At 38.1% G+C, this 27,910-nt stretch overlaps 1 protein-coding gene across 1 annotated transcript in view; it reads right to left on the bottom strand.

The window, feature by feature from the left end:
• IQGAP2 (IQ motif containing GTPase activating protein 2) overlaps positions 1-27,910 on the bottom strand; it is a gene marked incomplete at both ends in the record, with an annotated part of 316,582 nt that overhangs the window by 135,468 nt on the left and 153,204 nt on the right. The window contains 2 exons of the mRNA XM_080692165.1: positions 6,806-6,882; positions 11,589-11,666. Coding sequence (XP_080548291.1) covers positions 6,806-6,882; positions 11,589-11,666 — 155 coding nt within the window. The remainder of the gene's footprint in view (positions 1-6,805; positions 6,883-11,588; positions 11,667-27,910) is intronic.

Raw genomic sequence — 27,910 nt, 5'->3', positions numbered from 1 at the left:
TTCAGCCCCAAACCAAAGGTATCTTGAAACACCCTTACCACCGGGAAATCAGTTAAGCTAAACTTCAGAAAAGTGGAAAATGTGTGCTCCAGAGACTTCAGGGTACATGCTATGTAGGCAGCAGAGCATGGGGCGCAGCTCCAATGAGCTTAGAATTCAGTAGGACAGAAAGTCTAGACCCAGTGTTAACTCACACAGGAAGTGGAAGAGAGGATGGTCCATTACGAACATGGGGAGAGTTCTAAACAAGGACTGATTTGAAAGATGCCCCTTCACCTCCCATCTCAATACTCCAGATATCTCCCCTGAGAACACAGGGTTAAAGTTAGTCCTTTAGGTTATGGCTCTGTCCCCAAATTATGTTCACTATAAGAGATACAATTGATGTAGTATTTTAGGGAGGAAACAGTTCAAGTAGTTTCTTAGGGAGAAAGAGGGTTTTGAGGGAAAGTGCTAAGAAAAGTTGTGCAGAAATTCCCAAGGGAAAGATTCAAAGGCAAGCTGGTGAGCCAGGCAGCCTCCTGAGTGTGGGAACACTGGGGAGAGGAGCACTCCTCCACAAAGCAGTCAGGTGTTTGGAATAGCTGGTCAACCAGAAGTGTGTCTGCCACAGCTGAATTTCACAAATGCAGAACCCCAAATGTGTGTCATTTTGGGATCTTCCCTGCACTTGAAAACTGGGCTGCTGTACCCAGCTAGAGAAGCTGTAGCAGGAACAGTAACCCTTCCATGGAGGGGAGGTAGACAGATCTTCTATTTGTGGTTGTCAGAGTAACAGGGTCTTACTCGTCAAATAAATAACTCAGTAAGAAAAACAGAATCCAACACCCTCATGATGTTGAGGCAGGGCGGAGGACCCAGGAACAGAGGGTTAAAAGAGGCCATCTGTATAAAGAACAAAAATAGGGAAGGTTAATAAGATATAAAGGTAAGAATGACCAGGCCAGGGCTGTGGAACTCAAAACAAAACTTGAGCCTTTCTGTGGGCTCCATTCTGAGGACAAGCTGTGTAAACAGGATGGGGAAGGCCAGCTAGCAGACATGGCCACAGGACATTAAAGCCTAAGGATTGAAATGGGTCAAGACCAAGGGTCCTTAAGATTCAATTCTGACCAATCATAAAAGAGTAGATGGGGAACCTCAATAAGGTCTAAAAGCTCACCTCCCAAGAACTTTAACTGTTACTCTCTTTTGAGAACCCTTCCCCTTGGTGTGGGGGTAGCTATTTTTTGTTTTCTATCTATTCTTGGCTTATAAATAAACTTTCACACATTTCATTTGTTGAAACCTACTCAATAAAAACCCAATACAAGGAGAGACACCTCTATCATTTTGGCAACTCAGATGGGAGGCAAGGGAATGGACCCAGTGAAGAAAGTATTTGGTTAGAGTTTTAAGCTAGAAAAGTCACTATGAACACAGAATTTTAAAGGGATTTTTTTAACAGGGTCGTTGATTCCATATCTTAAGGCAGGAGTAATCAGAATAGGTCACCAACATCTGGCAGTAACCACAAGGCAAGGATATTTCATAGAATGCCAGAGACGGTGCTATCAAGGACAAAGGGGCTGGCCATAAAGAGCTCTGGCTATCCAAACTGAAAAAACTGGTCCACCAAAAATAAGATGATAATCTTGGTTAAGTATATAAAAGGCCAGAAGTTCAAAACAATAATCAACAGAGAATAACAGACTATACAGAAAGGAAGTTGTTACACAAAAAGAGATAATCCACACATAATTATTTTAATTCTTACAAAAGTAGTATAATTAAATCATAAGCACATTTTTCTTCAACAACTGTTTACAGTACACAGGTATGTACATCTTTTTATACTGTAGATACTCCAGGAAAGAACGAAAATCAGGAATACCGAATAAGCCATATAGTTCCAAAAAAAAAAAAAAAAATCAAAGAAAGTGCCCTGAGGAAAGGCTACAAGTGTATGTGGAGGCAAAAATAGCCAGGTGGAAAGAGAGTCCAGCATCAATGGCCACACTCAATAACAAAGCAGAGAGAGGCCTGCAAACACGCTCCGAGATGATAAATCAGACAAGCAGTCTAAAGAGCTCTAGGTACAGTCAATCCTTTGTCTCCTGGGAGACAGAAGCCTCCAGAAAGTCCAACTAATTTCAAGAAAAAAATGAAGAAATGAATACATAAGCTTTTAATAATGCTCACAGGTCAAGCCAATACATCATTATGACAGGACAATGGAGTGTATAGTCCTGGCCAAGAAAGATTTAGGAAGTAAATCATTGCAGGGTGATATGGAGGAGGGGGAGTAACCAGATTGTAAATAAAAACCTACCTTAAAGACATGTATTGAAAATAAGAAAAGGTCTGACTTAAGAGTGTTAAGCCTATACTGGTGGCCAAGGTCTGACTGAGCTTGGGAGAAGAACCCAAAGTGGTTCCATATTCTGACCAGTGCCTGATAGGATCAGAAGCCAGATCTGCAGTAGCCGTGTGAAGAGGACCCTTTGATTTCTGGTGATGCTAAGATAATGTTTCCTTTGGGTAGTTATCAACATAATTTAACAATTCTATGACAAGTCAAAATGAGTGAAGTCTGTGATGTGAATCTTTCAGAATAGATTTCAGCATAAGTGTGTAAAAGGTATCTGGGCATTTCACTTGTTCTTTAAGTATTTGAAGTGTTAAAATCACACTCAAGTGTTAAAAGTTACACTGATTTTTTTTAAACAATTACACTTATTTTTTAACAGTCACATAATTATTTTAAAAAGATATTCAATGTTATAACTAATGTTTAAACATTTAACAGTTACCTGGTATCATTTATTCTAAATCCCCATCCAAATAAGATCTCCAGACATTAAAAAGAGATCAGTGTACTAACTGGCAAGGCCCTTACTTCTTGAACGGGTTCATTTTCACTACACAGACTTTAAAACATTCCAAAAGAAGCCACAGAAGGAAAACATGTCATATACAGATTTTAAGTCCAAAGACACCAAAATAGTAACAGTGGTTTTTACTTGGTATGGAGATAGTGCATGTTTTAGCCTTTCTTTTGACTGACATTCTTTCTGAATTTTCCAGTTTTCCCCACAATAAGCATATGTTACTTTCTTAAGAAAAAAAAATAAGAGAAAGATAAACTTTTTATTGGAAAAAGAATGAGGCCACCCACCATGAAGGTAAGTCTCTCTGCACCAGGCAAAGCTGGAGAATTTCCTCCAGGGTTGCTGTGGCGACATTCCCTGGAGTCCGGGATTGAGAACAGCAAGCTAAACTGACAGAGGGGTCAATGAGTGACAGGCAATGAGCCCGGGGTCAGAAACAAGATGAAAAGGTGTGGCAGGAAGAGGGACGGCAGACAGGCGCGGGCAGTGAGGGCAAGCGCAAGGGGATCCTGGGTGATGAAGCCTGGAAACGCGAGACAAGTTTGGTCAGGGCCAGGAGCTAACTCTGCAGATTGAGTCAGGCCCACACGCTGGGGCACGAGGGAGGCAGTCCTGGCAAGTTAACCACCTGGAACAGCCTTCCCTCCTGGCTCCTGAGCTATAATCAGAATCTCTGACTCGCCTAATTTTCTACCGGGTAATGACCACTCTCTACACCAGAAGTGCTGCTGTCGTCACAGCCAGGATATGATAGCTGAAGACAGGTTCACTCATTTATAGCATCTCTTTTTTTTTCTTTTTTCTTTGTGGGTCTGGAGATGGTACCCAGGGGCATCCTACCTCTGAGTTACACCCCCAGCCCTATTTTGAAACAGGGTCTCACTGAGTTGCAGAAGGCCTCACTAAGTAGCCGAGGCTGTCTGCGAACCGCGATCCTCCGGTCTCAGCCTCCCAAATGCTGGGATTACAAGTGTGCGCCACCACGCCCGGCTTCTAGCATCTCTTCTAAATACACACCAGGGCAAACTTGCTCTACGTACTGAAGGATTCTGCTACCCAGTTTCCAAATGTATCTTGTCCATCACTGAAGAATACCAACCTCATGTGAGATTCACCACATTCTAAACTATAGCAGGAAAAGTTTATTTTCTGTTTGTTAGGGGGTTTTATTTAGTGGTATTGGGGATTAAACCCAGGGGTGTTCTAAGATACACCCCTAAGCCTTATTTCATATTTATTTATTTATTTATTTTGGTGGTACTGGGGTGGAACCCAGAGGCTTTCTACCTCCGGGCTATACTCCCAGACCCATTTTATATTCTATTTGGAAACAGGGTGTCACTAAGTTGCTCAGAGCTTCACTAAGTAGCTGAGGCTGGCTTCAAACCTGTGTGATCCTCCTGTCTCAGCCTCCCAAGCACGGGGATTACAAGCGTGCGCCACCACACCTGGCTTCATTTTTATTTTGAAGCAGGGTCTTGCTAAGTTGCTAAGGCTGGTCTCCAACTTGACACCTGCATCTCAACCTCTCAAGTACTGGCATTACAGGCATACACTACCATGCCTAGGTAGAAAAAAGTCTTGGTAAAAAAAAATTTCAGAAACATTTGGATTTCTCAGTTCCATAGCGAGAGGCAGCCATATAATACGTTAGAACAGAAAAAGTGAAGGCTGTTCTCCCAGGGAATGCCATTTACTAAACAGATGTTGCTTCCAATGCCAAAGCATCCTATGAGAGGTAAGATCTGGTGAATGGCATGATCCCACATGAGCTTCTCTCAGGATGACAAAGTAAAGGAGACCTCCATGGGCAGTAACTGAGAAACAGTCCCAGAAAAATATCACATCAATATTTGCATATGATTGGCAATAATAAGAAGTTGCTTGTTCTTTCTTTACCAAGCTGCCCAAATTGTTAAAAACTATGGCAAACAAATATTTGTAAGCCTCAGTGCCATTCCATAACTTCATTAGAACAGTGGTATCACCAGAAAGGAACTTGGCCCGCTGTTTCTTTATAAGCTGATGAACATGAGCGTTTCAGGCATCCCCTTCAGAAAAATCAAGGTGAGCTTATACAAGCCTACCACAGATGTGGAGAGTAGACTGTGATGAGAAATACGATAGTGGCATTCATCAGAGGTGGCTGGCTTAGCAGGTAACAAAAATAGTGCTAACTATAGTGTTAAGTGGTCATTTTAAGCTCTAAAAATATTTAATAAGGAACAAAGCTAAAAATACTTCTTAAAATAAGCACGTTTTCATGAGCAGCTAATGATACACTAACCAAGAGGAGGAGGGAGGTATAGGAGTATTTTTCCCCCTCAGTTATTCTAAGTTATTAGAATGAAAATATCATAAGAAAGACACCTCCATTTGGTCTCTATTTCTATCAACTATCATTTTCCAAAGGAATCTCATAAATATGACTGGGGGAAAAACCAAATCATATGACATAATCAAAATTCTTCTCTAGAAGGCCAGCATCGCAATGAATTATTATAGAAACTGTTTCCTTTGGAGAGAAAAAGAGCCAGGAAGAAGTTAATATAAACCCCTAGGCAGAGGATTCTGCCAGGAAAATGACTTCTAGTGATATAAACACAAGGCAGATGTTGTAAAAAGAATTTAAAATTTCATTCGACATGAAGTCTTCCAACAGTTAGTTACCTATGTGAACACAAGACAACAGCCACAACTGGGTTTTTCGAGTCACCTTTGTACCATCTAATGATCATTTTTTTCCAGGCCAATAAGATAAACATAATCTGTGAGCTAGCATTTTAATATTTTCAAAAATAAATTTATCAAAAATTGTTTTAAAGCAATGATGTATCTTGCTTTAAGTGTGTGTGTGTGTGTGTGTGTGTGTGTGTGTGTGTGCATGAGCACATATGCATGTGTTTTATTGAGTATTGAATTTAGGGGTGTCTTGCTACTGACCACATTCCTAGTCCTACTTAATTTTTAAAAATTTTAAACAGAGTCTTGCTAAGTTACTCCATGCTGTTCTCAAATCTTCAATTCTCCTATCTCAGCCTCCCAAGTACTGGGATTACAGGCATGAGCCACTGCTCCTGACTTGATTTAACTAATATAAAACAACTTTTCTATTGCCTTTTCTTCCTTAGAGTGCAAGTTCTAGTGAACAGAAAATCAAAAGAAACTATCCTTAGATTTTCTTAATAGATAGTAAGAATACAATCACATTGATAGTCTTAAGAATAATCAAAGCAAAAGTAAAATTACTATGCTGCTTATTTGATGTATTTTAGTTACATTTGTAAACTAAATCATAACTCAAGAATATAGTTGCATATTATTATTAGATTCCTTGAAGTTTCAACTTAAATTTTTTTATTTTACTTAAAAGTCCTTCATTCACTTACTCGTTTTATATTTCGAGATAGAGTTTAAAAACAAAACAATCATTATATTAAGTGAGATTAGTCAAGCACAGAAAGAGAAGGGACATATGTTTTCTCTAATATGTCCAAACTAGGGGGTATTAGGAATACCAGAGGAACTCCAGATAATGGAGGGGAAACCTCAGCAAAGCTAGAATGGAAGGGTAGGAGAGGAAGAAGGCTGAGGTTGATTAATGGAGGAGCTACATCCGAATATGTATAAAAGTATGAATGTAGCATGGTCAGCCTGGACACTCATTGTTGGGAGGGGGGAAGGGAAAGTGGGGTGGGAAAGGGCACCAAGCAGTCTGAATGTATGCCATTTTCAATATGATCCACATCAAAAATAAAATAAAACACCCATTAAAAACAAAACAATCACTTAAATTTTGTATTAGGAAATTAAAATCTGAATCTAATAGAAAGTTTTTCAGATTGTCAAAGTCCCTTAAAATCTTTCAAAATTGAAATTGTGGTTTAATTTAAATATACTTCCTATGGAACCTCTCAGTTTTAATTTTCCCCCACCTCAGGGCGTGAATGCAATATATCATTCTTGGTATATTTTTCCGATCATAGACATCTGTTGTTTCTGGATAAAATATCTGGAAAACAAAAGAGACAATGTGTTTAGTAAGTTTGGCTTCTCACAATCAATTCTACTCCTCAGATGATCCTCCTCTGAGTGTCCTGGCTATTCTATAATTAAATGTAGAGGAACCCCAACCCTTGCTTCGCCTTACTCTACAGGCAGACCAAGCCCTGGGTCTAGCGCCCTGCCTGGCAGCCCACTTCCTGGTGGCCAATGGAAGAGTACTGAGGTCTACAGCAGACCTTCCCCTAGAGCTATGTCCACAGTGCGGCTGGCAGCGGTTCATGCTATGTATCCTCACTCCTGTGACTCCTCAGGGCCCCGAGGATACAGCCTTCTTGCAGCCATTCTATTATGTTGCAAAAAACTCAGTACATAATTCTATAAACACAAGTGCATAATTCTATAAACACAAGGCTCACACATGCAGATTTCTTTTTCTACTTAAAGTAACACATTTTTTTTTAGTCTTTAAAAAAATTTTTTTGAAACAGGGCCTCACTGAGCTGTGAAGGGCCTCGCTAAGTAGCTGAGGCTCTCCACAAACCGCAATCCTCCTGGCTCAGCCTCCTGAATGCTGGGATTACAAAGTGTGCGCCACCCACACCTGACTGAAGTAACACCTTTTCACCAAATAAAATCTAGAAAGTACATGAAGTATTAAGAGAAAATACCTACAGTCACATCTTCCAAACTATCACCAATATGAGCATTCTGCTATGTTTTTGCATATGTCTTTGATTGTTTTATGTTTATTTTCGTATGAAGATAAAATTGTGCTTAGTACAAACCTGTCTAAAATACGTAATGGAAGATGAATATTTTCCACCCTTTTTATTATTCTATAAGAATACTGTTTCTAACGATTGCATATGATTCTCTCACATTTTTGAACTAAAGCTTAACCGTTCCCTATGGTTGATCATTTGTTTGGCTCCTAATTTTTTCCTTCTTCTAAGCCACTGCAATGATCATCCCTGCATTTTCTGAGCATCTGATTTCTTCTTTTGGAAAAGTGTCTAAGTGTGGAATTACTAGGAAAATCTGAATATCAACTCACACTCTTTTTAATATATACTCACACTCTTTTTCTTAAGCTTGAAATCTGATAAGAAACAGATTTCAGAGTGAAACACTACAGTTCCCTGTTCCTAAGCATACAGAAATGAGTAATTAAGCCTGAAACTTCTAATATTAAGATAACATTATCAGCATTGTGAACCTTCAGCAAATATTTTATATAAGTTGACATGAAAACTAAAATTATGTCATGTACCATATGGTAGTGTTTGATGCTCAAGGACTATTTTCTATTCGGACATTGAAAAATGCAGAGAAAAGAAAGAAGCCAAGTTTCTGGAGCTAACAATGTATATAGTTCCTATGCACTTCAAGAAACATCTGTAGCCTGGGAAGTTTCAAGGGCCTCTCCAGCTTCCTGTACCGCATTTGCTGTCAAAGTTGTCGGTCAGAAGAGGCTTGCCAACTCAGGAGAGCGTTACCAGGTTTAAAGATCTATGTAAGCAGAAAACAGCTCTCACCACACACCTCACTCGACTATCTCCTTTTCTTCAAACAAGAACCTTCTATATTTATATTTCTCTTGGAAACCCCTCAGGAATGTGTCTTCCTGCAGCGAGGAGATGGGATCAGCTTATAGTTAAGCAGGCTGTTTTACTCGGCACTGCATCTCCAGTACCTAGCATGATGCTGAGCTCAGAAGAGGTACTTAACATAATAAATTAAGGAATTAAAGGCAGCCACGTACATTCTTAGTCTCTCGCCCACACAATGTGATGAATCAATTGCTTCAAAATAGAATCTGATGTAGATTACTTGTTTGGCCCCAAAACACGCAATTTGAAAAGGTTTGAATAGAACTATCAACTGTAATTAAATTATCTTAATCAGATGTTGCTGTATTCAGAAAAGTCCTATTCAAATTCATCCCTCCTTCCTTTCCTTTCTTTTTTTATTTTTATATTTTGGCACTGGAAATTGAGCCCAGAGGGGCTCTACTACTGAGCTAGGCCCTCAGCCCTTTTTTATTTTGAAACAGGGTCTAAGTTATCACATGCTGACCTCGAACCTGTAATCCTTGTGTATCAGCCTCGCGAGTACTGGGATTACAGGTATGCACCACAGTGCCTGGCTGAACTTCTTTTTATATCGGTTTACTACCAGGCACCCATTTAATACTCAGAAATAATTAATTCTATATGACGAGTAGTACCCAGAAAGGAAAAGCATTTAATGATTCAGAAAATTTAAGCCGGGCGTGGTGGCGCATGCTTGTAATCCCCGCACTTGGGAGGCGGAGACAGGAGGATCACGCTGGTTCGAAGCCAGCCACACTGGCTTAAGAGACCCTGTTTCCAAATAAAAATATAAAATAGGTCTGGGAGTGCAGCCTGGAGGTAGAAGGGCTTCCAGGAACCCCAATACCACCAAAAAAAAAAAAAAATTAAGAGGAGGAAAAGTTTGATTAAAAATGGCAGGACAAAATAAATATTGATAATTTTAAGAAAAAACTGAGATTGAGCTAAAACAGAAACAAGCACACACATATAGAAAGTAGGCATTTATAATCTGCAGTGAGGAATCTTTTGCTTTTGCCACATGGGACATGTGTGTGTATTTATTACCGGGGATGAAACCCAGGGCATTCTACCTCTGTGCTACACCCCACAGCCCTATCTTGTTCTTTTATCTTGAAAGTGTCTCACTAAGTTGTTGAGACTGGCTGTAAATCTGCAATTCTTCTGTCTCAGTCACCCAAGTACAGTACTGGGATTACAAGTGTGTGCCACCATGCCTGGCTATGGTAGGCATTTTTAATAGCTACTCTGGCTTAATAAGAAGACAACACAGGCCTTCATAAGTCAGTGGCTTCCCCTTGAACTCAAGCTGGTCCTTCCCTAAGTTATAGAACAGGTCCAGCCATACAAACTGGGCATAGTGGCGCATGCTTGTAATCTCAGTACTTGGGAGGTTGAGAAAGGAGGATCTCAAGTTCTTGGACAGCCTCAGCTACTTAATGAGGCCCTCTGCAACTAAGTGAGACCCTGTTTCAAAATAAAGAATAAAAAAACAATAGGGCTGGAGGTATAGTTTGGAGGTAGAATGCCCCTGGGTCCAATCCCCAGTATAGTAATAAATAAATAAATAAATAAATAAATAAATAATTAATTTAGAATAGCCGGGAATGGTGGCAGACGCTTGTAATTCCCGCGCTTGGGAGTCTGAGACAGAAGGATCTTGCAGGTTCAAAGCCAGCCTCTGCTGGCTTAAGAGACCCTGTTTCCAAATTTAAAAAAATATATAAAATAGGTCTGCAAGTGTAGCCCAGAGGGAGAAGGCCCCTGGGTTCCATCCCCAGTACCACCAAAAAAAAAAAAAATTTTTTTTTCAAATAAATAAACAAACAGCCAAACACACTAAGCAATGCAAAAGACTAAACTATTAAGATAAATGAAAACTGGATGGAGTTCAAGGACAACATAACTAGCAGAAAGCAATCTCAAAAGGATATCTATTATAGGATTCCATGTACATAGTATTTTCAAATTACAAAACAAGAGTGGTGAAAACATCAGTGGTTGCCAGGAACAGGGCTGGGGTAGAGATGCAATATAAAAGCCCATTTCCCAGCCAGCTGTGGTGATGTACACCTGTAATCACGGTACTTGGGAGGCTGAGATAGGAGAATCACAGGTTCAAGGACAGCCACAGTAAGTAGTGAGACTCTCATCAACCTAGCAAGGCCCTGTTTCAAAATAAAAACAAAAAAATAGGGTTGGGGTCTAGCTCAGAGGTAGAATGTCCTTGGGTTCAATCCACAGGATCACTGTTTCCCTTGTATCTTCCTGATAGGGTGGTAGCTACACAAATGTACTTATGGGATTTGACAGCATAGATCCACATGCTCACAACTCACAAGTAAATGCATGTAAAAATGGTGAAAACTGAATAAGGTCTGTAGTCTAGTTTGCATTAACACCTCAAAGCTAACTTCATTTTGTACTATAGGTTATAAAGTGTCACCACTGGGGGAAGCTGAGACACACACACACACGTGCGCGCGCGCGCGCACACACACACACACACACACACACACACAGATGTGCTATTTCTGCAACTTCCTGTGGTTCTGTAATCTTTTCATGCTAAGAACTTTAAGACTTTAAAATTTCAATCAAATGTAATTTACTCATTTCCCCCATGGTCTATTTTTTCTCACAGGCTTAAGTGTCTGCTCTATGAATTTGATGCACATTGAATCAGTTGTATTTGGGAGATCTAGTTCATGAGGAAGAGCTACAATTCCCTACCTTTTAAAATTTAAAGTGATACTATGATTTTATGATAATAATTTATAAAAATAAGTTCATAATAATTTATGGTGATACCAGACGTAGACTTAAAAAATATAAATAGCAATTCTAAAAGAGAAGTTAATGATCATCATACAATTATCTACCCAATAAAGCTTGTTCTACCTGACTTAACTTACACTAACTTTCACCAGGCTGCTCTCAGGCTGGGCCCTACCTCATTCCAACTCCTATGCAGACTTTGCATAGGTCTTTCTATAATTTTGTTTGTTTCTCACATTTCTCACTCCCGCATTAATACGTATTGATCATCCAAATCATGTTCCATAAGGAGGTGTTTATGCACTACTTTTTTGCCTTTCCAGTTCAGGATGTAAAGGCTTACCTTGGGCAGCCCAATGGACTCCATGGCTCTCAACCACTGGACAGTATTATCTGTGTGTCGAAAATGAAGGCCAGACTTCTAAAGTGGGGAGGGAAGGAGAAAAAAAAAGAAAGGGAGTCACATGAAGGGAGTCACTTGTAATAACTTTTTCAATAGAATGCTTTTTATTTTTTATTTTTATTTTTTATTGGTGCATTGTAATCATATATCACATTGGGATACAAGACTTGAGAGGATATACAAGCTCACATCATCCAATTAGACCTCATCCAATCCCCATCCCATTCCCTCCCCCTCCCTCGATCCCAGGCTTGATTGGTGATTATCTTTGATAATTTTATTGGCACAATGTAATTATACACTGTAGGGAGATTCAAAGTGACATACTCATATATGCCCACAAGATCTCTTGATGTGTTCAGATAGTTACTTTTTCTGCACAGTATTGATTGATTGATTGGTCATTGTAGTCATACATCTTAATGGGGCACAAAATGGTAAAGGAATACATGTACACATCACTTATTTAACTCTTCCCCACTTCTCACCCCAATCCCTCCCAACTCCCTCTTTCACAATTTGGCTTAGCAATTGAATTTGATATGTATGTATATAATATACATTAAAAAATTATCCTCTTTCCCCCTTCCCTCCCCCTCAACTACGTCACCCTATTTGTTCATTTATGGTTTCTCCTTATTTGACTAGAGTTTCTCCTATGACCTGTTTTCTCTCTAGCTTTCACATAGTAGAAAGAACATCTAACTTTTTACTTTTTGTGACTGTGTAATCTCACTTAGCATAATGTCCTCCAGTTTCTTCATTTCCCTGCAAATGATACAATTTTGTTCTTCTTTATGGCTGAGTAAAATTCCATTGTGCACATATCCCATAGTTTTGTAATCCATTCATCTGTTGCTGGATATCTTGGCTGGTTCCATGGTTTGGCAATTGTGAACTGTGAGGCTATGAACACAGATATGTATGTATAAGTTTGGTAGTTTGGTTTTGATTCTTTTTGGTAGATACCCAGGAGTGGTATTGCTGGATCATATAGTAGGTTCATTCCCATTCTTCTGAAGATCCTCCACACTGTTTTCCAAAGTGTTTGCACTAATTTGCAATCCCACCAACAATGTATTAGAGTTCCTACTTCTCCACATCCTTGCCAGCATTTGTTGTTGTTTGTGTTTTTAATGATTGTCATTCTAGTTGGAGTTAGGTGAAATCTCAGGGTAGTTTTGATTTGTATCTCTCTGATTGCTAATGATGTTGAACATTTTTCATTTATTTATTGGTCATTTAAATTTCTTCTTTTGTGAAGGGCCTATTTAATTCACTTGCCCATTTTCTGGATGGGGTTATTTGCTTTCTTAGTGCTGAGTTTCTTGATTTCTCTCTATATTCTACATATCAGACCTCTTTCAAAGGAGTAGTTGGCAAAATTTTTTCTCCTAATCTGTCAGCTATCCATTGAGGTTCTTGATAGTTTCCTTTGCTGTACAGAAGCTCTTCAGTTTAATGCAACCCCGTGTGTTTATATGCCTTTTAATTTCTTGTGCCTTTGGGGTCTTTTTGAGAAAATTTTTACTTGTGCCTAGGTTTTGAAGTGTTGGACCTATGTTCTCTTGAAATAGCTATATGATCTCTGGTCTAATTTCCATCTTGAATTGACTCTATGCAGGGTGAAAAAGTAGGGTTTATTTCCATTTTTCTGTATATGGTTAACCAGTTTTGCCAAAACCATTTGTTGAAGAGGCTACCTTTTTTCCACTGTATGTTTTTGGCCTCTTTGTAAAGAATCAATTGGCTGTAAGTGTGTGGATTTGTTTTTGAGTCTTCTATTCTGCTCCATTGGTCTATGTGTCTGTTTTTCTGCAAATACCATGCTGTTTTTATTACTATGGCTTTGTAGTATAGTTTGAAAAGTCAGGTATTGTGATGCCTCCTGCATAGTTCTTGTTGCTGAGAATTACTTTGGTTATTCTGTTTTTTTGTTGTTGTTGTTGCTTCAAATGAATTTAAAAAAGATTTTTCTCTGTCTTTGAAAAATGACCTTGGTAATTTAATGGGTATTGCACTGAATCTGTAGATCACTTTTGAAAAATGGTCATTTTAATGAGATTTATTCTGCCTATCCAAAAGCATGAAAGATCTTTCCATCTCCTAAAGTCTTCTTCCCTTTATTTCCCAATATTTTCTATTTTTCTTTGTAGAGGCCTTTTACCTTCTTGGTTGGGCTTATTCCTAAGTATTTTATTTTGTGTGTGTGTGGAATATCCTGAGTGAAAGTGTTTTCTGTATTTATTTTTCAGTGGATTTATGGTTGGCAAACAGAAAATCTTATAGTTTTTAAAGACATTTTACTGAATTTGTTGATCAGTTCTATAATCTTTCTGGTTGAGTTTGCTGAGTCATTCTAAGTATAGCATTATGTCACCTGCATATATGGGTAGTTTTAGTTTTTCTTTCATATTTATATTCCTTTGATTTCCTTCTCTTGCGTTATTTCTCTGGCTAGAGTCTCAAGTACTATATTGAAAAGAAGCAACGATAATGGAAATCCTTGTATTGTTCCTGTTTTTAGGAGAATTCTTGTAGTTTCCCCCCACTTAATATGATGTTGGCTTGTGGGCCTAGTGTATATTATCTTTATAATGTTGAAGTATGGTCCTTCTATTCCGATTATCTGAGTGCTTTTAGCATAAATGGGTGTTGGATTTTGTCAAATGCCTTTTCAGTGTCTAATAAAATGATCATGTGATTTTTGTCTTTGGTTCTGTTTTTTGTAATGAATTACATGGGTTGATTTTTGTATGTTGAATCATCCTTGCATTCCTGGGATGAACCTGGTTTGTTAATGGTATATGGATTTTTTGTTGATTTTCTTGATGTGGTTTTCAATATATGTTGTGGGTATTTTGTTTAGCAGTTTTACATCTAAGTTCATCAATGATACAGGGCTATAGTTTTCTTTTCTTTAGCTCTTCTTATTTTATTTTGGTATTAATGTGATATTTCCTTCGTAAAATGTATTTGGGAGAATACTATTTCTTTCTATTTTATGGAATAGATTGAGGGGTACTGAAATTGGGTCTTCTAAAAAGATTTTATAAAATGCACTTGGAAAACCATTTGGTCCTGGGTTTTTCTTTGATGGTAGGCTCTTTATTGCTGCTTCAGTCTCTTCTATTGCTGTTGATCAGTTTAATTTTTCTATTAATCTCAGTTTTGGAAGGTTGTATATGTACCTAGAAATTTGTTAATTTCTTCTAGGTTTTCCATTTTGTTGGAGTATAGTTTTTCAAAGTAGTTTCTGATAATCCTCTGGATTTCTATGCTGTTGGTGAGTGGTAATATCTCCTTTTTCATCTCTTATTTTAGTAATTTGGATTGATTCTCTCTTTTGGTTAGGTTGGCTAGTGGTTTATCTATCTTGTTTAATTTTTTTTTTGAGAAACCAGATTTTGGTTTTGTTGATTTTCCATATATGGTCCTTCTATTCCGATTACCTGAAATATATATATTTGTGTGTGTGTGATACTAGGGCTTGAACCCAGGGGCATTCTATCTCTAAACTACAACCCCAGCCCTATTTTTTATTCTTTATTTTGAAACAGGGTCTCACTAAGTTGTGAAGGGCTTCACTAAGTAGCTGAGGCTGGCTGTGAACTTGTGATCCTCCTATCTCAGCCTCTCAAGTACTAAGGCTACAAATGTGCACCACCACACCCGATTTGTCTGTATTTTTTTTTTATTCTTTACTTCATTGATATTAATAATTTCTTGTCTCCTACTGGCTTTGGTCTTAGACTGTTCCTGTTTTTCAAGGGCTTTGAGATGTGCCATTAGGCTATTTATTTGGTGATTTTCTGTTCTTATGTGGGCACTCAGTGCTATGCATTATCCTCTTAATACTACCTTCAAGGTATCTCAGAGGTTTTCATATGTTTTATCTCTATTTCATTTGTTTCTAGAAATTTCTTAATTTTACCCCTAACTTCTTCTATGACCTATTTCTCTTTCAGCAGTGTGGTGTTTCCATGTGTTTATGTGGCTACTTTTGTAGTTGATTTTTAGTTTCATTCCATTGTAGTCTGAAAAGATGCAGGGGAGTATGTCATATTTTTTGAATTTGCTAGTGCTCAGTTTGTGGCCCAGGGTGTGATTTATTTTGAAGATGGTACCATGAGCACCTGAGAAAAATTTGAACTCTGTTGTAGTTGGGTGGAATATTCTGTATGTGTCTAATAAGTCTACTTGTTTTATGGTGTTCTTTAGATCTGAAGCATCTTTACTGATATTTTGTCTAGAATATTGTTCTAGTGGTTTGAGAGGAGTGTTGAAGTCTCCCAGTATTATTGTTTTGGGATCTATGTGTAACTTAATGTCACAAAGGGTTCGTTTTATGAAAGTGCCTGTACCTTTCTTCTTGCTGACTTACTCCTTTTACCAGTAAAAAAAAAAAAAAAATGACCTGCTTTGTTTCTTCTGATAATCTTAGGCTTGAAGTCTAATTTGTCTGATGTCATTGTTGATATTCCTGCTAGTCTTCGAGTTCTACTGGCATGGATTACCTTGATACAGCCCTTCACATTTAGTTTATGACAATCTTTACTTGTAGGTGTTTTTTTTCATGCAGCATATAGATAAATTCTGGTTTTTAATTATTTTACCACCTTATGTCTTTTTATTGAGGAGTTAAGGCCATTTGTATTCAGCCTGACTATTGAGAGATGATTTTTAATTCGTAAAATTTTGAGTTTTAACTTCTGTTTGAGGTAGTGTTTATTCTTCTTAGGTTAGTTGTTTGTTTGATGAAAATTACTGTTTCTCTGGTTCTGGTGTTTATTACTTTTTTCTTCTTGTGCTTGTTTGGAAGGCATAAATTCTTTCAGATTCTGTTTCTTGTGGAAGAGTTTTATTTCCCTGTAAAATTTGAGATATATTTTTGCTGGGTAGAAAATTTTTGGCTGCAAGCTGTTTTCTTTCAGAGTTTGAAATATGTTGCTCCATGCCCTCCTGACTTTCACGACTTGGTTTGGGAAGTCTGGAGTAATTCTAATTGGTTTGCTTTTGAATGTCACTTGGCCTTTTGTTTTTGTTGCCTTTAAGATTCTCTCCTTGACTTCTATGTTAGTCAATTTGACTATTATGTGGCATGGTGAACCGTTTCTCTGATCATGTCTAAAGGGAGTTCTATAAGCTTCCTGTACCTGTGTATCAACCTCTTTTTTATGTTTGGACAATTTTCTTTCTCTTTTTCTCCTTCTTCTTCTTCTTCTTCTTCTTCTTCTTCTTCTTCTTCTTCTTCTTCTTCTTCTTCTTTTCTCTTCTATTCTCTCTCTCTCTCTCTCTCTCTCTCTCTCTCTCTCTCTCTCTCTCTCTCCCCCCCCCTCTCTCTTACAGTACTACGGATAGAACTCAGATGCATTCTACCTCTACCTCCAAGCTACACCCCAGCCCTGTTTTTTACTCTTTATTTTGAAACAGGGTCTCACTGAACTGCAAATGGCCTCACTAAGTAGCTGAGGCTATCTGCAAACCAGAATCCTCCTGTTTCAGCCTCTCAAATGCTGGGATTACAAGCATGCACCACCATGCCCAGCTTGGAAAATTTTGTGATATTACTTTTTTTTTGAAAAGTTTGTTGATCCCTTTGGTTTCACCTTCTATTTCCTCTTTTATGCCTATTATTCTTAGGTTACCACTTTTAAAATGGGCCTGAATGTATGCCATTTTCAATATGATTCACATAAATATTTAAAAAATAAAAAATAAAATAAAATGGGACCATATCTCTTCAATACCCAATTCATGCTGTCAAATTGTCTTCTCTAAATTATATACTATACATTCATTTTTAGAATGGTCATCTTATAAGAGCAAGATTCTATTTTTAATGTAGTCTAGTCTATTCTTTATAGTTTGTATTGATGCCTTCAATTCAATGATTGCATTCTTCACTTCTTTCAGCGCTTCTTTCTGATTCCTTTTCAGGGTTCAGATTCTTTTTTTATTTGTTTCTTTATTTTTTTCACACTCTGTCTAAATTCTTTTTGGACATACTGTATCATTTCTATGATTAAAGTTCTAATTTTACTGGGCATGGTGGCACATGCCTGTAATCCCAGCACTTGGGAGGCTGAGACAAGAGGATTGCAGGTTCATAGCCAGCCTCAGCTACTTAGTGTGGCTCTCAGCAACTTAGTGAGACCCTGTTTTCAAATAAAGTATAAAATAGGTCTGGGAGTATAGCCCAGAAATAGAAGGCTCCTGGGTTCCATCTTCAGTAACACACACACACACACACACACACACACATTCTGATTTGTTCTTCTGGTAATCTTTACAATTCTGTGATGTCGGGTTCTGTTATTGTGGGGTTGTGAGAGCTCATTGTGTCCTTGCTATTTCTCCTTCTCATGATTTCAGATTTCTTAAGTTTATATTTTGTTGCTTTTGATATCTTTCTTTTATTCTGCAGGTATTAGCTGGTATATACAAGGGCAAGTTGTGTTGTAGTCAATGGTAAAGTTTGCACAGTCTTTAAATAAAGCCTTTTTACCTGCATGTCATGTAGTTATATGAAGGGAGAAACTGTTAAAAGCCTTAAAATGATTTTGTATTTATTATTATATATACAACGTGTTATCAAATTTTCCTTTTAATAAGTACAAAAAGGTAATTATAACAAGTTTCATCATATAACTAACATGCAATGATAGCTTATCACATTCAGAATGTATAGCTCTGACCATTTTTTGTGACCTCCTACCATCTGATAGTTGATTAAATAAAAAGTATTTTCATTGCTGTTAGAAGCCACATAGAACAACAAATAACACTACAAATATTTATGTCTTTTAAATAGTGGTCACTACTTATAATTAGACTAAGCATTTCAAGTACTTTGTATTAATTGTTTCACATTTTCTAAACACTCTGTAAGGTAATTACTCTTCCTATTTTTTTAAAAGGCCAAGAAGAATAGACTACAAGGTGCAGTGATTTCCCTAAAGCCAAAGTAGCTATTAAGTGGTTGAGCTGGAATCCAAGCCTAAGTCTCTATTTTTCCAAAAACCTTCCCTATGCTAACATTGCCCCAGGGGAGAACACCAGGACCTAATGATTGTTTGATGATTCTTTGGAAGAAAGAAATTAGCTAGTGAAATTGCTGGAGGGAAGAGGGAGGCAGAATAGAGAAGGGCAGGATGTAGGGGGGTGGAGAGGAATAGAAAACCCAGCTGCCTGTCTATAGTGTTTGAGTGTTGTAAGTACCCAACATAAATACTTTTGCAGAACACAAACAATTTTCAGTCAAGGTCACCCTGTGACCATGAAGTAACAAGATAGAAACAATCCTCTATGAAGTCTGAAGAAGACAGTGATGAGGACCTTTTGTACCACTAAATAACTAAATGTTCTTCCAACAAATATTTAAATGTCTTCAACTAATGAGTTTCTTTACTGAACACAGTCTAGTCCTTATTTTAGTCTCTGCTTCCTAGGTGAAAATGATCAAGACTTCAAACTGAGTCAACTTCCTGATAATAACCCCCCAGAAACCTGGTCCTTTTCACTCAATCCCTTTTAGAATCATCCAGCACAATCCCTAGAGTTAAGTCAAGCCCTTCACTACTCCTCCTGTAGCTTCATGGCATGCATGTTTTTCCTGCCCCAATGAATTAAGTAGACCTAATTTTGTTTGACCACAGGTGGGTTTCTGGGCTCTTTGGCCAATGGGCTTCAACAATCTCAAATCACATAACAAACACGCTATCTTTTTAGTGGTCTTGGTAGCTAAGTAATCTCAGGAAAGTTGCAAATCCCCCAAAGTCTTGGTCCCTCAACCATAAAGTGTTTCTTTGGGATGTAGAGATTATCTTGAAATAAACAAAAAGCACATGATCACAAAGTGCACCTAAGAATTGAGCAAGTATAAGTAGCTATGATAATTACTATACTACATGACTGAGCTTGAAACTTTTTTTTTATTATCTGAATTTTTTTTTCAATTTTTTATTGGTGTACTGTATTCATACATCATAGTGGGATACAAAGAAAACTTTTGTAGACATACATGCACACATCGCCAGTCAACCCCCACCCGATCCCCACCCCATTCCCTCCCCATCCCTCCTTCCCATGCTTGGCTTAGTGGTTGACATCTAGTATTATAGTAATTTATCCAAAATTAAAAATGATAATCTCACATGTTTCATTTGTCTGATACCAAGCTTTTGATAACATAAAGATAACATTTCAATATTTCTTTTTGCTTTCTTTCTTACCAGAGAATATTTTTTTCTTTTTTTTTTGGTGAAACTATCATATATTTATATATTTATTTTTCAGAAAAAAATCTATCCTAATATGGAATATGGATTCTAGATACCCAAAATGATCTCGAAAAAGAAAAAAGTTAGGAGATGTATATTTTCTGATTTCAAACCATATAAAGCTACAATAATTGAAACAGTGTAGTACTGTTCTAAAGGTGGATATATAAACTATTGGAGTTAAATAAAAGCCTAGAGCTAAATTCTTCCATATATTGTCAAGTTATATTTGACAAGGTTTCCACGAACATTTGGTAGAGGAAATAATAATCTTTTAACTAAATAATGTTGAAAAATTAAAATTACATGAAAACATTTCAATATTTCTTTTTGCTTTCTTTCTTACCAGAGAATATTTTTTTCTATTTTTTTAGGTGAAACTATCATATATTTATATATTTATTTTTCAGAAAAAAAATCTATCCTAATATGGAATATAGACTCTAGATACCCACAACGATCTTGAAAAAGAACAAAGCTAGAAGATATATATTTTCTGATTTCAAACCATATAAAGCTACAATAATTGAAACAGTGTAGTACTGTTCTAAAGGCAGATATATAAACCATTGGAGTTAAATACAAGCCTAGAGCTAAATTCTTCCCTATATTGTCCAGTTATTTTTGACAAGGTTTCCACGAACATTTGGTGGTGGAAATAATAATCTTTTAACTAAATATTGTTGAAAAATAATACTTACATGGAAAAGAATAAAATTGGACCCATTACCTAATCCCATATACAAATATTAACTCAAAATAGATAAAAGACCTAAATATAAATCTTAAGACTATAAACTTTTAGAAGAAAATCTGGGTCATAAAACCTCACAACATTGAAATTGGCAGTGATTTCTTGGATGTGATTTCAATGGCACAGGCAACAGAAGAGTATACAAACTCCCTAAAAAAATAAAAAAATATTGTATATCCAAAGACAATGTAAACAGAGTTAAAAGTTACTAATAGAATGGGATAAAATATTTCCAAATGCTATATCTGAAGGTATATTTTTTTTCACCTTTAGGTTGAGAAAAAGGTTTAGTGCTCCATGTAAGAGGTACTGAAGGAAAAGGAGGCTATCTTGGTCATATTTCTACAGCAAACAAAAGAAATTTCAAACTCTTCATTTTAAACACCTGAGAAATATGGATTTCAGAACCATTGGCCCATGTTTGCATATTTAAGAAGTACATTTCCATGAGAAAATTGTAGCAATAACATCTTCAATGTACTGATTTGTTTCAAATGCTTTGATTAAAATGAAAATGATCTTCCAAACAGGCTCAAGATAATTTCTGTCCATTGTAATTATTTCTAGTGAGTCTGTTTTTTCACCAGTTCTACATATTAATATTAGACTAGATAGCATAATTATAGTCACATTTAGCCAAGGGTTGCTTTTGTCCATCTACTTAGCTCACTCACATGCTTGGTTTCTTTCTTTCTTTCTTTCTTTCTTTCTTTCTTTCTTTCTTTCTTTCTTTCTTTCTTTCTTCCTCCTTCTCCTTCTCCTTCTTTTTTTGTAGTTCTAGGGTTTGAACCCAGGGACATTCTACCTCTGAGCTACACCCCCAGCTCTAATTTGTATCCTTTATTTTGAAACAAGGTCACACTAATTTGCAAGGGCCTCACTAAGTAATGAAGGCTGGCCATGAACCTGGGGTCCTCCTGTCTCAGCCTCCCAAGTATTGGGATTACAAGCATGCGCTACCAAACCCAGTTACTTAGCTTTCTTATATTTCACATAGAAATATAAATTCTTTTAATTTCATATAGAAGGTACATGCTGATTTTCTACTGCTAAGCTATTTCGAGGTTCACCTCCCTTAAATTGTGTAGATGAGGTTATAAGTAAGCCTTCTTCAGATGTAAATTGTCTACATATAAGAAGCAGAGCATTCTGGAACTGAATGGCTTGGGAACCAACAATTATCCTAATTTGCTTATTTTATAGATGAGAAAAGTGAGGGCTTGTAAGACACTCGAGTTGACCTAATTTTTCAAGCATGGCATTAAGACTTCCTTGCTGCTCCAAGTCCCAATATCCTGTTCACGTCCATCTCAGGGAAACCGCTACCTCCAATACTCATTGAGTGTTTTTATCAGTCAGCACCGAGCCAGGTGCCTCTCAGGAATGATCACATCTGGTCCTCACAGCATCACTACTAAGGTAGATACTGCTACCAATATGTCCAACGAATAGCTAAGGAAAATGAGGCTTAGAGAAGCAAAGTTAGTAGTAAAGCTGGGCTCTGAAGGATTTTGCTTGGGTAGCTCATTCTATGATTCTGTTTCCATATTCCCTACCTATGGCTCACCTAAATAAGTATCCAACAAACATTCATTATAAGTCGACAATTTTCAAGTCACTATCCAGGACACTATTTTTCATCTCAGAGTCTTGTCAGACTGTCTTCCCTAAGGAATGGCTGTCCTTCCTCTTCTTTCCCTTGCTCACCCCAGCCTGCTTGGGAATACTCACTGCTATGAAACCAGGTAGCAGCAGCCTGCATAGACAAGAAACGAGTGGCTTCACTCACTCCTCCTAAAATTCATGTTTTAGAAATGCAATCCCCAGATTCCCATGGTTCTGGTATTTGGAGGTGGGCCTTTAGAAGGTCATTACGGTTGGATGAAGTCTTGAGGTTCAAGCCCTCATGAACCAGTAAGCTGAAACCATGTTCTTGGACCTCCCAGCCTCCAGAAAGCCTCAGCCCTTTATAGATCACCCTATCTATGGCATTCAGTTGTACCAACAACTAGAAACACACTATGGCATGCACTAAGCTTTCAACCCTCTGCCTGGCATGGAAATCTTCCTAGTTTCCTCACCATCCCCACCCGCTTTAGGACTAAAGCTCTCCTCTCCTCTACCCACCAATGCCCACCATGGCCTGCAGTTGTGGCCAAGCCCTTTTCTTCCTTGAGTTTCTCACCAAGTGGGTTCCCTCTCTCCAACAGTGCTTCGCACTCCCCACCCAAGACTCTGCACATGGATGGCTTTCTTCTCATTTTCCCAGTCTCTGAGTAAACTTTGCTCAGAGAAGGCATTGGCTGCCCACTGCTACCTGTCAATAGCACTGGCTTTCCCGTCTTCCTTCATACACTGGTCACAATTCACAATGCATCCCTATAAGTCTATCTCTCCAGCTCTCAGTCCCAGGACTTTAGGATCATCCTGCTGTTAGGATCTAGAACACTGTCCGACACGGGGCAGGTATTGGCAAGTACTGTATGGTGAAGGAATTCTACCCTATACAAGTTGAGTATTATTTACTTGACATGCTTGGGGTCAGACACGTCCATATTTTAGATTTCAAAGTGGTTTGGATTTGGAATATTTGCATAGACTTTACTGGTTGAGCACCCCTAATCCAACAGTCTGGAATCAGAAATGCTCTAAAATCTGAAACCATTTGAGTACTGCTGGCATTCAGAGTTTCAGATTTTAGAGCATTTCTGGTTCTCAGAATAGTGATGCTTAATCTTAAGGTATTTTTTTTTATCACAGCACTTTATCTTCTTTCCCCACAATTTTATTACAACTTATTACATTAATATTTATTTGCCTAATAGAGCAATGGTACTCAACTTTTCATAGTACATAAGAAGAGACTGTCCTGCAGGGTAATTATTAAAAACACAGCTCCCAGGGTCTCAGACCAGGATATTCCGCCCAGCTCCGCAGTCTACTGGGGGGCAGGAGGCCAGTTTTTGCAGATGCCCATCAGGTAGTGCTATAGGAGGTCTGAGCTTCATACTCAGAGGAAGAACATCAGATTCTAAGCACCTTCGATGATTAACAAGTAAACACAGAAGACAGGAAGAGAATGGAGGCCTTTTGCTTACTTGAAACTGTCATCCATTCCCTCACCCAAATGCAATTTCTGGAGCACAATGGACCAGCCCCTGCACCATTTACCAAGGATACAGCAGAGAAGGCACACATCATTCCTGCCTGGAGAACAAGGCCATCTTCATAATAAACACAATGAGTCCATAGGAGAGAAAAGTGCCCAGCACATGTGGTGTAATCATATACCCGGACTTGGGGCCTGGGGTAGAGTGGCTGTGAAAAGAATACTCATAACTGCAAGGCTTAACTCTAATACCTAGGACAGCTTTCTAACCTGGAATTAGTAAGGGAACAAGGCTGTATGCTGCCTGGCAGGCAAGGAGGATGGGGTGACAAGAAAGGTCTTCTGATTGACAGCTGTCAAAATTATTGGTGCCAATACTGTGCCCATCAGGGCTCAGGGACATGGCTTTGCCTTGAGAAATTGTGTGTAACAGGAGGATCATATTTTATGGCTGCAGCTAAGTAGATGCTGCAGCAAAAGCCCAAGATCACTGAATTCATGGTTTCTAGATGGTACATTAAGGGACTGGGCTGGGCAGTATAGCAAGCATTCCCTTGTGTTTCAGCATCCTGATCTTGGTCTCATGATGTCGTGCTCCTTGGAAAGGAACCCATGAAGGGCTCTAGTCCTGAGGAGCACAAAAACAGGAAGTTGAATCACCTATTCATGACAATTTGTTTCTTTTCATTTTTGTGTAAGAAATGAAAAGGCCCTAAAATACAATTTTATGATTATATGAAAAACCCTAAAAATTTTCATCAGGAACTAGGAACTTTCAGGGACTTGATTTAAAAGGAAGACAGGAAGGAAGGAAGGAAGGAAGGAAGGAAGGAAGGAAGGAAGGAAGGAAGGAGAGGGAGGAAGGGAGCAAAGCTGTGTTCCCCAGTGAATTAACAGAGGGGTGGTTCCCATTTTTCCTGTTTTTCTCGTAGCTCAGCAGCACAGTGGGGCTCCCACAACACAGCTGGCTCAGCCTCCTTCCTTCTGCTAGTTCCCTCCCTCCGCCCCGATGGGGCAGAGGACTGACTTCAACACTGGATGGACGCTTCCCCCTCCCATGATGTTTCACTCTGACATGTCATCATCTGCCTAGCCCTGCAGGTATCTTGTTTCATAACAAAAGACTGAATATATTAACTCCTCTGTTCCCAGCCCAAAGAGAAGCTAAGACTCATTTACATAGTAGGATCTCTGAGGCCAAGACAAGGCACCTGTTTAAGTTGCATTGAGGCAACTTCCATGAGGGTCCAGAGCAGATCTAGAAGGAGACATCTATATTCCAGGTCTGTGATGTGCCAGGGAGAGAAAAGAACCAACCCGCAGTCGACTTGAGACTCACGACCATGGAGTGTCTGTCTTTTGACCTGATTCTCACTGTCCACAAAACCAAAGGAAATCTACGCAATTTTCCCTTTCAGGGAAGGCTGGGACCTACTCCAACTCCAACTACATTTTACCATCAAAGTCTACATAGGTGTTAGTACAGACAGGCCCAGATCTTGATAATAAGCACAACAACAAAAGGGAAAAGGGCCAGAGTCTAAAATGCAAACAAATGTTTATTTTGTGGAGGTGAAATATAGATTTTTTTTCTGTGATTCTCTGAATAAAAAAATACTTTTAAAAATGATTAAAAACTTTAATTTTGGCTGGCTTAGTCATTATTTCATTAAAATCTTATAAAAAGCTATACAGAGATGGATTCTGGTGCAGAACACATGAACTCATGAACCAAAGTTTCTTTAACAATCAGCAGTTATTCACATTCTTTAAATTCACATTCTTAAAATCTTGTGCTCCGTTATCTTTTTGTAGACAATGAAGATGGACTTAAAAGAGACTTGTCAAGTAATCTGTCTACTATGAGCCTATATGATTATGCAAACATTTGATCTGAATTCAACATATACATTTAAAAACTATTTTGTCAGCTAGGTGTGGTGACACATGCTTGTAATTCCAAATATTTGGGAGGCTGAGATGGGAGGATTGCAGGGTCGAGGGTCATGGCCAGATTTAGTAACTTAGTGAGGCCTTTCACAACTTAGTAGAGATCCTGTTTCAAAATAAAATATAAAATAAGGCTGGGTGTGTAGCTCAGAGGTAGAATGCACCTGGGTTTAATCTCTAGCACTACAAGATATATCTTATGTTCTTTTTTTTTTTTTTTTTTTCCAGTACTGAGGATGGAACCCAAGGGCATTTGACCTCTGAGCTATACCCCCTGCCCTAACTGAAGAGCTTCTGTAACAGCAAATAAAACTATCAAAAACCTCAACTGAGAGACAACAGAAAAAGAGAAGATTTTTTCCAACTACTCCTCCGATAGAGGACTAATATCTAGAATATACAGAGAACTCAAGAAACTAAGTTGCAGAGGGCCTCACTAAGTAGCTGAGGCTGTCCACAAACCACGATCCTCTGGTCTCAGCCTCCTGAATGCTGGAATTACAAGCATGTACCACTACGCCCAGCATATCTTATATTCTTATATAAGAATATATTTTCTTACATATATTAATCTTATATTGGCTCTACCACTTAGCCAAAACCCCCAGCCTTTTTTATTTTGAAATAGGGTCTTGCTACATTATTGTATACTTGCCTTGAACCAACAATATTGTCTCAGCTTCCCACATACTGGGATTACAAGTATGCACAACTGTGCCCAACTTATTAATATAGGATTGGTATTTATTATAATTCTTTCCACCCCATTCCCAGACCCTTCCAAATTAAATTATGGTGGGTTTTTGCTGTGTTTTTTTTCCATAAGGGCTATGGCAACTTTTCATTTTCTGATTCTTGCCAAATTAGTCATGAGATAATTTTTTAAACTATTATTTATTTATTTATTTATTTATTTATTTATTTATTTATTTGCAGGTCTGGGGATGGAACCCAAGGGCATTCTACTTCTGAGTTACACCCCCTGCCTTATTTTTTATTCTTTATTTTGAAAACCGGGTCTCACTGAGTTGTGGAGGGCCTCACTAAGTAGCCAAGGCTGTCCGCAAACTGTGATCTTCCGGTCTTAGCCTCCCAAATGCTGGGATGACAAGCATGCACCACCATGCCCGGCAAAACTAGTTGTTTTTGACAAAGGGGTCAAAACATATACTGGAAAAAAGATAGCCTGTTCAACAAATGGTGTTGGCAAAACTGGCTAACCATATGCAGAAAAATGGAAATAAATCCCACTTTCTCACCCTGCACAAGAGTCAATTCAAGATGGACCAAAGAGTTGGAAATTAGACCGAGACCTTGAGGCTCCTTGAAGAGAGTCCAACACTGCAACACAGAGGCACAGATAAAAACTTTCTTAACAAAACCCCAAAGGCACAAGAAACTAGAAAGCAAATCAATATATGGGATTGCCTGAAACTGAAGAACTTCTGTTCAGCAAAGGAAACTATCAAGAACCTCAGCTGAGAGACAACAGAATGGGAGAAGATTTTCGCCAACTACTCCTCCAATAGAGGACTAATATATAGAATATACAGAGACCTCAAGAAACTCAACACTAAGAAAACAAATAACACCATCAAAAAATGGGCAAGTGAATTTAAAAGACACTTCACAAAGGAAGAAATTCAAATAGCCAATAAATGCATGAAAAAATGGTCAACATCATTAGCAATCAGAGAGATGCAAATCAAAACTACCCTGAGATTTCACCTAACTCCAAATAGAATGGCAATCATTCAAAACACAAACAACAACAGATGCTGACAAGGATATGGAGAAGTGGGAATTCTAAAACATTGTTGGTGAGATTGCAAATTAGTACAAATACTTTGGAAAACAGTATGGAGGATCCTCAGAAGAATGGGAACAAACCAACCATATGATCCAGCAATAGCACTTCTGGGTACTTACTCAAAAGAAAGGAAACCAAACTACCAAACTAATGCACGTGTATCTATGTTCATAGCTGCACAATTTACCATTGCCAAACTATGGAACCAGCCAAGATGTCCATCAACAGATGAATGGATTACAAAACCGTGGGATATGTACACAATGGAATTTTAATCAGCCATAAAAAAACACAATTATAACATTTACAGGGAATGGATGGAATGGAGGATATTATGCTAAGTAATATTAGTCACAA

The sequence above is a fragment of the Muscardinus avellanarius genome (assembly GCF_963383645.1).
Source record: "Muscardinus avellanarius genome assembly, chromosome: 1".
Taxonomy (NCBI): domain Eukaryota; kingdom Metazoa; phylum Chordata; class Mammalia; order Rodentia; family Gliridae; genus Muscardinus; species Muscardinus avellanarius.
Note: the sequence above shows the minus strand (reverse complement) of the source record. Positions and strands in the feature narration are given on the sequence as shown.